This window comes from Salvelinus fontinalis, chromosome 11 (assembly GCF_029448725.1).
Source record: "Salvelinus fontinalis isolate EN_2023a chromosome 11, ASM2944872v1, whole genome shotgun sequence".
NCBI classification, from domain to species: Eukaryota; Metazoa; Chordata; class Actinopteri; order Salmoniformes; family Salmonidae; genus Salvelinus; species Salvelinus fontinalis.
This window is the reverse complement of record NC_074675.1, coordinates 11,713,650-11,726,620: the sequence shown is the minus strand read 5'-3', so window position 1 is coordinate 11,726,620 and position 12,971 is coordinate 11,713,650. Positions and strand designations below refer to the sequence as shown.

The 12,971-nt window shown below is 45.0% G+C and overlaps 1 protein-coding gene across 12 annotated transcripts in view; it reads right to left on the bottom strand.

Annotated features, from left to right (window-relative positions):
* Window positions 1-12,971, bottom strand: part of LOC129865043 (protein phosphatase 1 regulatory subunit 12A-like) — a 74,465-nt gene that overhangs the window by 35,449 nt on the left and 26,045 nt on the right. For all 12 annotated transcript variants that reach the window (XM_055937454.1, XM_055937456.1, XM_055937460.1 and 9 more), the window contains exons 2-4: window positions 11,260-11,390; window positions 6,988-7,106; window positions 247-406 (exon numbers count right to left, since the gene is read on the bottom strand). In XM_055937454.1, the coding sequence (XP_055793429.1) occupies window positions 247-406; window positions 6,988-7,106; window positions 11,260-11,390 (410 nt within the window). The remainder of the gene's footprint in view (window positions 1-246; window positions 407-6,987; window positions 7,107-11,259; window positions 11,391-12,971) is intronic.

The following is a 12,971-nucleotide window of genomic DNA, read 5'->3' as shown; positions in this document are numbered from 1 at the left end:
TGTCTGTACTGACAGGCCAGAGATTGGCTCTTGATAACCACTGACACAGTAATGAAGTAAAATCCCACAAGGGGACATAGCTATAAGCAGAATCCACCTAACAACAAATACCTAACGATAACATGTAAGTGGAAATCTCTTTTAAAATCAGCATTAATAAAGGCGATAAGTCCATAATAAAAAGGAATCCAAAGATGGGCTACAGTTTGTTAGAGGTAAAAGGTGAAGTAAGGAGTCTGGACTTACTTTAAAACCTCAGCGTATCCCTTGGCGGCGGCGACGTGGAGGGCAGTCCCCCCGGACTTGGCGTGTCGGACGTCGTTGATGGTTCCGCTGTTGAGCCACTGCCGGGCGTCCCTCAGCATGATCCGCTCCTCCTCCTTCCTGGCCGCCTCGATGTCCACGCCTGATGAGGGCGGAGTGTAACGGTGACCACTGTTAGTCTGGCCTCAGTGGATTAACTGCTACTTAAGAGGCACGTCCCTATAAACACTGGAGATTATCTAGGCTACAAAAGAGCAGTAGAAGGCAGAAACTGTCAGGAAATAAATGCTGCCTGTCTGCCATTCAACCCCAGGGAACTAACATCACAATATTACAGAAGTGATTCAAAGACAAAAATGGAACCCTGAAATTAGCTGAAAATGGACACACCACATACACATGCTTGCCACACATGGCCTTAAGTGAATGAGTTGAAGGCTCACACTCAAATGGGGAACTACAGTCCAGAGTTTCATTTGAAACTAACAATGGATGAAAAGTCAATGAGTCTGATACCCTTTACACAGCAGAAATCTGACCTGGAATGTTACACAACAGGCTAAATGTCCCTATGGTTTACACAGTGTTGTAAGCGAGCTATGGACATTTGACATGGCTTGGATTTTGACACCTCGCCATACAAACTATGTAGGCATGTAGTTTAAGCAAATAATCCACTTGTGGTTGTGCAGTGAGTGGGAGCAAAGCTAGCACTCTTTTCCATAGACTAGAGGCCTCTGACAAATTGCTTATTTCAATATTTTGTCCATGTTATCACTGCTCTGGGACTGAGAGCAAACAGAGTACGTTTTCCATGTGGGTCAGTATGTCTAAGGTATAGGCCGGCATTATACAGGATACAGGCTGTTGCAGGAACAAGCGTGTACTATCTTGCTGACACTCGACTGGAACACGAGACGGCTGAAATTTGGAGCGACTGGTGAAGGCGTGTCTGACTACTCAGCTGTGAGTTGATAGTGCTCAACTACATAAACAATGAGCATAAGTGCTCTGGGGTGGAAGCCAACAACACTTCAGCTGATCCTATAGGTTTCGGGTTTCTCGTATGATGCACCATCATCCCTCAGCTCCTGCAAAAACGGCTTTCTTTTTCAATCCATTCATGAAATTACTTTATTTTTCCATTCATGAGAAGGCCAAGGAAAGTCAAGCAGCATTAAAAAACAAAAGATTGACTAAGATCGAATAGAAGGTCTAGGAATAGTTGATTTTATTCAGAAACAGATCGACATTAGTTAAATCAGCGCAGGTTAAGTGCCTTGTTAACACTACCTGTCATTGTTGATGAGATTACCGAGTTGAAGCGTGACTAATTAAAAGGACAAAAGAAGATTCCAACTGTCTGACAGTGTGTTAGGCTGGATGGACAGGGAGCAGTTTACTCCAGCCAGAAGTTCTGGCCTGGCGCCAGCGGAGGAGAACAAGGGACGTAGAACTGTCAGCTAGGGGACCCTGGCAAAAATTCCTGCAAAAATCCACTGACAGAGCGCCGCTTGTCTGCATGCTGCGTTTCAATCGTGGGAAGAAATTAAGACGACTCAGAGAAAGTCTGAAACTGACTCCTGGCTGCCCAAGAACCAATCCTGCTGCACAGTCCATCTAGTTTGGTTTTACTTTCACATTGTGCAGTAAGAGTTAATGGTTATGACAAAAATACGTATAGCTAAACTATAAGCCTTTGCATTGAGTTTCCCCATCCCTTTCATCAACGATACCTTGGGTCACAATGACGTCTGGCTGCATGGAATAAACAAGCTCCATTTGAAAGGAGGATGGGTGTGGCTCCACGAGTCAAATTCCTGACTCACTGCACAAATGAATGGTCCAAGGAAACAGATTTTTCCAATACAGAAGTGAATCAATGGGTTCAGGCTGGTCTTGGGGGCAGATGGCACCATGGCTACAGTGTTCAGTAATGCTTTGCCCTTTAGTCCAGTCCATGTGATTCCATTACAGTGTAATACACAATGCACTGCTGTCATAATGGATCTCAATTAGTCCTTTATTCTGCTGGGCTGCCGCGCATACAGCCTGTGGAACGGGTGGACTGTGGTACAAAAGGTGAGATGTCCACAACCTCACAGATGCATGTTTTACAAATGCACCAGCAAGGCAGGGGAACTCTATTAGTCAAGGCATTATCAACATTACTAGCCCTGCAGTAATTGGCCTGTATAAATGTTTATTGCATCCGTTACAATAGGGCCCATCGCTTACTAGAGAGCAGGGAATTTAAGGAGTAGCCTGTACTGGTTCTATAAAAAGGCAGGGAGACTAATAGATCCTAAGTAGGAGTACAAAACAGCAGCCTGGTGGAGGAACTGGACACATTCAAAGCTGCTTTTTCAAGAGAAAATTGCACCTTCGACCGGGACGCTGAGAAAATAAAATAGAGAAAAGACAGTAGACCAGAAAATTGACTGGATGAGGACGGAATCACTCTCCCTCCCCCATAGCTAGGCCTACATATGGTCTGGTAAAGCCAAAATGGAAAATATCCCAAAGCATCTGACCTGGCACAAACATGAGAATCCTCTGAGGAAAGTCGCCTGGACCTCTGAGGATGAGATAACACAGGACTAAATTCAGCAGAGGGAAAACCTGCTGACTAGCCAAAACTAAATTACCCCAAGAAATTGAGCAGGGAAACTGTGTGTGTGTGTGTGTGTGTGTGTGTGTGTGTGTGTGTGTGTGTGTGTGGGGGGAGGGGGGGGGGGGGGGGGGGGGCATCAGAGACAGCCCTTATGGGCAGTTATAGAGGTAGTGGGTGGGGGCCCAGTCACCTAATGTCTGGGAGGAGGAGAGGGGATCTGAAGGTGGAGCCAGCTGCGGGGGAATGGTGGTGGCTCCTTAACGAGTTTAACCCCATGACTAAGGTATCTCTTTAGAGAGAGGAGAACATGAGACAGGAGAAAAATCACATTAAACATACAGAGGGAGCTGCACAACACGGTTACATAACTGTACCTTAGTGAACACGGAGAACGGAGAGCTGCTCTAGCCATTATTGTGGTAAGGTCAAGAACAATGCGCATGAATTCATTCCCTACGTGGGGTTACATCTAACAGCCTGAGCATTCCACTCATGCTGCAACTCCGCTGCAAACTAATTGCCAGTGTAACTGCCCATCGACTCAAACTGATCAGATACAGCCAGGAGGGAGAAACGCTTTGCATATTACAAAAGGCCCGGTGGTCTGATGTCTGTCATATGACTGATGGTAAATGCAGTGGTGTGCAACATTGTGGTTCTGCAGGCAGGGGTTTGTGTGTCTGTCAGTAAGGGATCTTGGGAGCTGGCGTACTGACGCCCCGCTTCAAAGCCACAGACTGCGTATCCATCAAGCCCGGAAAACGAAGGCTGAAAGCTGCAGTTGGCCGTGACGCGCGGGGGCTCCCGTGGGATAAGCCGCCGCCTCCGTTATATAATACTCTTAAGTAGCATAGGATGCTAACAGCAGGAGAGGTCATAACTGCTGAATGAATTCTGCACATTCAGCCCTTAGGACCAGAGTGTTAAAAGGATAGGGCTCTGACCACCTCAGCCAAGCCCTGCTCCAGGTCCCTCCACTGCTGCCTTCACCTCATACCCAGACCTGGATCATGTTACTGGGGCTAGTCTGGTTCTACTTAAGGCGGGGCTGTATAGCATATTTTACTATATGCCATTATTGCAGAATGGACCGGTTTGGGTTTGTTCTTTACCTACTATAAGGGTATTTGAATGTTTGGTTTGTTAAAATGTGATATGCTGTGTGTAACTGACATTTTTATAGTTTATACGCTACTTTAGTCATCCCCCTCCTCTCTCTCCATGCCACTTTCGACACAGACCTAGCCCAACCCACTGTCACTCAAGGAGCACTTTGTTGTTGCTTGACCATGAGACACATAGCCAGAGTGAATTTACGAACGCGCCCCATCTACTCCGATGTGCCAAAGTTCAGAATAACTGATTCATTTACGAACGCTCAATACCCGTTGAATATGTCCGGCGTCAGTAAACATTGGGAAAAAGCGTAATTAAATTGTTAGTCGCCAACACTCTGGATAACATGAAAACAGCTTAACCAGCTCTACTTGGGCATGTAAAATGGATGAGTGAGGTGTTCTCTCATGTCTGGAATTAACTAGCAAGCTAGCTAACTTTAGCCAGTTAGCTTAGGTGCTTGACTGCCGTTGTGAGGTCAGAACGCTCAGATCAACCCTACTCCTCGGCCAGAGCATCAGTGTGCGCTCGAAACACTCTGAATTTACGAAATGGACAAACCTGACAACGCTGGGGATTTACGAACGCCCAGAGCGCACTGAGCACTCGACTGAATTTACAAACACACCCTTAAAGTTAAGTCTGCATGGTCAATGCAGCACATGCAACAATGTTGACGACGTTTCTACTTCGCTTTTTAATATAAATCCACAAGGGTTAAATAATTAGTTTGTGTTTCTTACATTTGCAAACAGCTAGTTTGTCTTTTCACATTTTAGCTAAAGCATGTTTACCGCTAATGCTAATCACTAGCTAGCTAGCTAGCTTGCTAATAAAATGTACTGGGTCAGAGCAAACATAGCTAGTTAATACAGCCTGAAATCAGTGCTGATGTAGGCCTAAATCAGCATGTTTGTGCAACGTAATCTTCTAAATCAGAGGTATAGGCGAGGCATGAATGTTGGTAACATGAACATTTTATGTAGCCAAAGATTATAGGGTCCTCTAGGAAACACTGACCATCACTTTGGTTCCTACCCTGTCAACGCCATTCATTGTCATGTCAAACACACTTCAAAATGCCCAATATTATTTATATTCTAACTATAGAATTAGAATAATTATTATATTTCCAACAGTTTACCGAAGTGTTTTGATCTAAATCGCAGTTGCAACATTTGATTACAAAAATAAGGCCTAGTTTTTTTGCCCATATCATGCAGCCATTACGTGGCAGTGGGGAAATTCTCAAATGAGAGCAGGAAATGCAGAAATTGGTGAAAGTGTAGGATTTATTTTAGGTTGAAGAACAGTATAAAACAGAATGGAGAAAGACCCATTGAAATCACTTAGAATGTATGTGTTGCCACTGTAGGGTCACACACTCCCCATAAAGCAAATGTAGAACTTTAATTCAAAAACATAACGTCAACATAAAAAAATGACAGTGATGTGATATTTTGGCATATCGCCCAGCCCTAGTTCTACTCGTCTACACATCAGCCGTGTAGGGAGCAACCTAAGCAGACAAGGGTGCAAATAACGGAGGGGGTGTCTGACAAGCTAAGCTGCTACCTAACTTCTAATTATGGCTGGTGGCTAACAATGTAAACAGTGCAAAGGTGTCCAGCCACACTTAGTGGATTTGATGAGAGCTGCATTTGGAATGGCTACTAGGTGAAGGAGAGCGCCACAATCTGCCGACAACGTAGCGGCATCATGAGCAGAAGAGCGGTTCGTCCCCGGGGCCATTAGCATGTCTGAACAAGGCCTCCCACAAGAGGGGACGGGTACACGTCATCATATCAAGAACACCCAGAGTCTAAAAGAAAACCCCTTCGATCCCGTTTAGAATCATCACAAAGAGAAATCCAGAGTTTAAGTGGATCGCATTAATCTCCATTATGCAACTTCTCCGAGACAAAGCGCCGCAGCTGCCGGGACTGGGTCTCACTTTATTTCACAAATTCCTTGACACAGTACACGCATGTTATACCTGGACATCATGTACGTAAACATGGTACTGGGTGAAGTAGTGAAGGGGGAGTTAGACCAGAACAGTGAGCTTGTTGGCCGTGGAGGCTGCAGTGCTATTGAACCAAGCTGAGTGCACGCCACTGGAGGCCTGCCAAGACCTGCCTGATATGACCGGAGGCCACAGCTGCCTAGATGCATGTGCCACGATCCATTGCACACACACCAACTCTCCTCCCTTAACTGTCTATTTGGAGAGGCAGTGCATAACTGCCTAGTCTATAGCAAACACAATGATGCTATCAAAGTAGCAGCACTCATTTGTCATTAAAAAGTCATCTAGGGGGGCCTCCCGAGTGGCGCAGTGGTCTAGGGCACTGCATCGCACTGTTCGCGCCCAGGCTCTGTCGCAGCCGGCCGCGACCCGGAGGTCCGTGGGGCGACGCACAATTGGCATAGCGTCGTCCGGGTTAGGGAGGGTTTGGCCGGTAGGGATATCCTTGTCTCATCGCGCTCCAGCGACTCCTGTGGCGGGCCGGGGGCAGTGCGCGCTAACCAAGGGGGCCAGGTGCACGGTGTTTCCTCCGACACATTGGTGCGGCTGGCTTCCGAGTTGGAGGCGCGCTGTGTTAAGAAGCAGTGCGGCTTGGTTGGGTTGTGCTTCGGAGGACGCATGGCTTTCGACCTTCGTCTCTCCCGAGCCCGTACGGGAGTTGTAGCGATGAGACAAGATAGTAATTACTAGCGATTGGATACTACGAAAATTGGGGAGAAAAGGGGATAAAATATATATATATATTTAAATTAAGTCATCCATTTTGAAAACTTAATGAAAAACATTCCTATTATGTCATTTTAGGCACTTCCAATTACATCAATGTAAAAAGCCCCATTAATGATATGCTTGGTGAACAATGTTTGACTGGCAATGGTTCAACTGAAAGCAGAAGTGAAAGTTGTTGTTGACTAGCAGGTCAGTGTGGGGCAGACAGTGAGTCAGTGCTGCGGTCTGTCTGTACCTTGTCGGTTGATCTCATTCTTCAGGAGCTCCTCCATGGCCTCCTCCTCAGCGATGTCCAGTGGTGTCTCCCCCTCACTGTTCACCACCCCCACACTGGCTCCCTGGCCAATCAGATACCTGCACAAACACACACACTTACTTAGGACAGGTAAGTAGTAGTCCAAGTAGTATTAGTAACATTCAGTAGTAGTAAATTAAATTTTTCACTGAATCAATATGTATGGATCAAGTCTCTTATTTAACCCAGGTGAATACAGGTTCAATCAAAATGCCTAGGAAATCATGTCCATCTCATTCTATGTATTCCAATGTATTAGGCCTATATAAGCTACTGCTGTAGGCCTATAAAAAGTTTGAAAACAAAAAATGGGCCAAATTCTAGCAAGTCACATTTATGAGGATTGCAGGGAAACAGTCAAGTGAATATACTGTATTATGAAAACCTGTACGTCATAACCGGGGATTCCATTAGGAAAATGTGGTGTCGGACATTTGACCAGCAGAGTTTAAATTTACCGGACGGTGCTCAAAATGACAGAAATCCCATGTAGATGATGGAAATTCATATTAACAGAACATACAAGTCGAGGACCAATGACTAGAGGGAGTCGGACCGCAATTGATTTGATTGTGCCGAGCCTGGCTCGTCGTCCCTGCTGCAACGACCACCACAGAACATCAGTGTGTATTGTGCTGTAACCATATACAATTTCCGTAGCACATCATAGTCTGATGGACTGCGCCATCCAAGGCTTCCACAATGGATCAGTCAACTCAGACAGGTGTCTTGTACACCATTATTTATTTATTATTAGCTACTGCTCGACTAAAATCTGTCGACCAACAGCCTATCGACCAGCAGACTAAATGGAGTCAGCCCTAAATGTGAGATGAAAATATCAGTTAAACATTTAGAAAGAGGGGAGAGTTAATATGCAACAACTAGCATGGGTTGCTAATATGACTAGGACTGTTCCTTTGGCTACTTGACAAAAGAAAGTTCATTAAATAACTGCCTCCACAGATATGGTCTGAGTTTGGCTAGGCTACTTTGAAGTAAAATGTTCAGGTTTCAAACAATTAAGTATATGTTCTCAAAATGCATACTGCCTCCAGATCGTTGCAAAGTGGTGTGACATGCTGATGAAGCTTGCCTTCTGTTGCCTATGCATTTGCTGTTTGAGATGCTGTAGCAGCTGATCTTGCGCTGTGTCAAAGACTCCAGTCAACCAAGTCATAGACTGTTCTCTCTGCTACCAAACGGCAAGCGGTACCAGAGCACCAAGTCTAGGTCCAAAAGGCTCCTTTAAAGCTTCTACCCAACCGCCAAGGCATAAGACTGCTGAACAATTAATCAAATGGCCACCTGGACTATTTACATTGCTGCTGCTTTGTTTACACCCCCCCCCCCCCCCCCCCCCCCCCACTTTGTTTATACACTGTTGCTACTAACTGTTGATTATCTATGCATAGTCACTTTACCCCTACATACATGTACAAATTACCTCAACTAACCTGTACCACCACACTAACTTGGTAACACCTGTATATAGCCAAGTCATTGTTTTATTTTACTTAAGAAAATATTTACTAAATAACTAAACTCTGTTTCTTGAACGGCACTGTTGGTTAAGGGCTTGTAAGTCAGTATTTCACAGTAAAGTCTACACCTGTTGTATTCAGCGCATGTGACAAAAAAATTGATTGGTTAACAACTGTAGCATTGTAGCTAAGCCTAACCCTTTTCCTAACCTGCCACGCTAACTCACCTGCCATGTTAGTTATCCTAACCTGCTGGGTAAACAAATCTGTATCGAGAAACCATCAGTCTCATACCACCGGAACTGACCAATGGCAGGTATCAATTGGAGTTTGCTGATATCAGAACACCCATATCAAGAAACACTATGAATTGCAGTCTGCCATTACACCATATTCACCTGAGGGATTTCCTGGTGTACCCCTCCACTGACCTAGCCACCCGAGAGGGTTCATGCTGTCATTCTAGTACCCTGCCGCTAATCAGACAACTAGTTCACACATTCACTGCATAATTAGCCTAGTGATTCACCCTTTTTTGATTAATCATTCTCCAATTATATCTTTCCTCACCCATTTTGCACCCTACGCTGGCTGATTCAAGAGGCTCTTGGAACAGCAGGAGATCTTGACTCCTGCTGCTACCAATTACAGCCGTGGAAAGACGCAGACCCTTCTCATTAGAACACACCGCTTGAAACAGGCGCATTCCGGTAACTTCCCTCGTAATGGAGATTCAGCGACCGCCGATACATTTTAGAGTTCCACATTGCTTTTGAATTCACTTTCGACCCATTTTAGCTGGGTTTTACAAGTTGTGGTTTGGCCTTGTGGTTAGGAGTTTACCTTGCCATCTAGTGCCGGGCGATTTGTGCTTTTTAGGTCAGTTGGGTTTGACAAAAATAAATCACGGTTTTTGACTTTGAAAGATTATTTTGCCATTAAACGCACTATGCATTATGGGGGTTGAATGATGTAACAGAATAATACAATTAAAAGTCCCAAGATGGTGGTGGCTGCACAGCTTATTAGGTCAGAGATATGGTCAAAATAGCATATCAGTAAAGTACCAGTCAAAAGTTGACACCTACTCATTTCCAGAGGTTATTTATTTTTACATTGTAGAATAGCGACATCTAAACTATGAAATAACATATGGAATCATGTACATTAGTAGCCAAACAAAATCTAAAACATATATTTTTTTTAGATTCTTCAAAGTAGCCACCCTTTGCCTTGATGACAGATTTGCACACTCTTGGCATTCTCTCAACAAGATTCATGAGGTAGTCACCTGGAATGCATTTCAATTAACAGGTGTGCCTTGTTAAGTTAATTTGTGGAATTTCCAACCAGTTGTGTTGTGACAAGGTTGGGGTGGTATACAGAAAATAGCCCTATTTGGTAAAATACCAACTCCATATTATGGCAAGAACAGTTCAAATGATCAAAATGAAACGACAGTCCATTACTTTAACCTCTACGGGATCAGGAGAGGGACAATAAGTTACTCCCCACTGTATGAAAATGATTAAACTTAACATTTGACCGCTTTAACTTATTTTTAATAACTAATTTGTCATAGGGGTGAGAGGGAAGTCTAAAGGACATCTACAAGGCAGCTCTTGGAATTACAATAACCAATTGCAGCTGATGAAACACCATAAAAGGCAACATTTCTGTCAATTAATAACCTTGGTAGTATAGTAGGATACTTCTACTCTAACTTGGGCAGCAGGACTGCACAGGGTGTGATAACGCTCATGCCAGGCTCCTGTGACATAATACAGAGAAGTAAAACCGGTCACAGCACAATGAGTGCAAGTGAGCTCCTTCAGCTCTCAGCCTAAAATGTCTTCTGATAATATTTCCCTCCTTGCCGGCCCGGTTTCTGTCCCTTTAAACAGCCTTCTTAACTCAAAAGGACAATGAAAAGGAAAGACTGGAAGCAACTGGAGTAATGACCGATGCCGGTGGTTACCCCCCGATTTCTCTATATTGATTACATCACAAGGAACTTGTGCGAGGTTGTTTGGGGGGGGGGGGGGGGGGGGGGGGCAACTGACAGGCGGTTTCCCCCATCAACATGTAATCATGCACCTTGGAGAAACAGACCATTGAAAAAACTGTGACCCCTGACAAGTTTAGGCTGGTCTGCTCCATAAAAAGTAGCTATTAGGAATGAATTGATTAGCATTGCATTTCAGTCTAAGATAACTGAACAGAAAGGGTTAATTGATAACCAAAATGATCTATAGAGGATGGGGTAATGGATGTTCTCCAAACGTAAAGGCATTCGCACAATTACGTGTTCAGCCAGCCATAAACCTCAGGGAATAGCCTGGTAACACTTGGCGATGCTAAATAAACACTTGTTAAATAAAAAACTAAAACTGACCATTGATTCTTGATGTGCCTGTGAGTCATTGCATCCATTGCAAAAAACGGGTTTGCCCAACGTCGCTGCGGCCAAACTGACGTTTCTTCTCCACAATGAATGTATACGATCATGTATGTAGCGATCAGAGCAGCAGAATTTAATGCAGGGTGAGTCGTCAGGCAACAATGTGAAAGGGCTGGTACATAATGGGGTTATCCCAATGCAGTAATGTGTGTGTGTGTGGGTGAGGGGGGCTAGAGACCAGCCATTGCCCTAGAGGTCCATAACAGCCTTCAGCTGGACCCTCGCCACGTCAACATGACAGCTCTCTGGCCCAGCAGCTGTACTTACTCTGCTATGTCCATGTATCCACAGGAGGCTGCGGCGTGGAGGGGGATCCAGCCCTCATTGTCGGGCTGGTTGATGGCAGCCCCATGCTCCACCAGGAACGTCACCATGTCCACGTTGTCATCTATGCACGCCTGAAGGGGGGAGGGAGAGAGAAATAGTAAGTACGTTAGAAAAGTACAATATTTAACACTAAGAAACTTCAGTGCGACGACCCCCGAAAGGAGAAAAATCACGAGCTTTCAGAGACATGCAGGTAGATTGTCAGGAACCAGCTAGCAGCACCTGTTTGTGTGTGTGTGTGTGTGTGTGTGTGTGTGTGTGTGTGTGTGTGTGTGTGTGTGTGTGTGTGTGTGTGTGTGTGTGTGTGTGTGTGTGTGTACACCCAGTTGACCCCGCCGACAAGTAGTGGGTGGTGTCAGTAGGAGCTGGCTCACGTCCCGTTTTAAAAAAAAAGAGGCGCATCACTTCTCCAGAAAATTGTTGGGGAATGTTGGCGAGGGTAACATGGCCAAAATGCCAGGACATAGCCGAGGGGTTTGGAATACCTCAGTGCGTACTATTGCTGTTGGGATGGGGGAAATCGGGTGTTCTGACAGCTCATATGCAAATTCGTTGAATTTTCACTCCCTCTTTTGCATGACCGATATTTCACTCCAGTCAAATGTGGTTAGACAGAAAAGACCATTGAGTAACCCAAAACACACTCGCCATTATACCCTCGACTCAGTAGTATTTAGTCCTCGGGAATAGGCTAATCCGTTGCATTCTAGGAACAAGAAACCGGTAAGTCAGAAATTCAAAAGGAGCTTTCTTTTCCTTCAAATACGCATGCCAGGACTTGATAGAGGCAAGGAGCACAAACCTGAGGAAGGGAAAAACATTAGACCTAAGCGACGACACTACAAAATGGCTGTAAAGACTAATCTGCTAATTTTAGGTTGCATCCAAAGACAAACCATAACAGCACAATAAATGACATGTGGGAGTGAGCCAGCAACTGTGTGCATATACTAGCTGGGGCGTTCCCTGCCTAGAGGCAAAAGGGATGACAAAGGCCAACTATCTGTAGTAGAGAGACAGAGAGAAAGTAGAGTGAGAGCACTGTAGGGAGCTCAGACTGTGTTCAGAGGACTTGGGGCTGCTGGGCCAGCTCCAGAGTGACGACCTAGGGGTTAAAATGTCACTCACTTCAAAGCCAGCCAGATAACAAGGTGACTGTCAAAGAAACAAAGCCAGGCTGGACAAAACATTGTACACAGGAATGACAGGATTAAAACTGGACAAAATGAGTTAAATAACATTTCACTTCTGACGGCAACAGTTTCAGATATCAGTAAGTGGATTTCACAAATCAGGAATGCCCGAAAGGCCCCCCTACTCTCATTTAGACTGAATGAGAGTACTACTGCTAAACGTTACTCTGGGATCCCTTTTCGGACCCAGTACTTGGAGTTGAAATCCCTGCTTTGCATTCAATAACGTTGATCTCTTGATAACTTTCAGACCTTGAGGCTTCCCCCTTCCTAAAAGCTGCCTGTAATGTTTCGCACTCTCAGGCTGCTATGACGGCAAAAGCGGTGAGGGAAAAAAAGAAAACACACCGGACTCATGTTTGGGTCACAGCTATCTGGCTGGAATCCTTGTCCAAATTTGGGCCGTTTACAGCATCGTACATGGCCAGAGCTGGAGAAGAGTCTGAGTGGGCGTGTGTG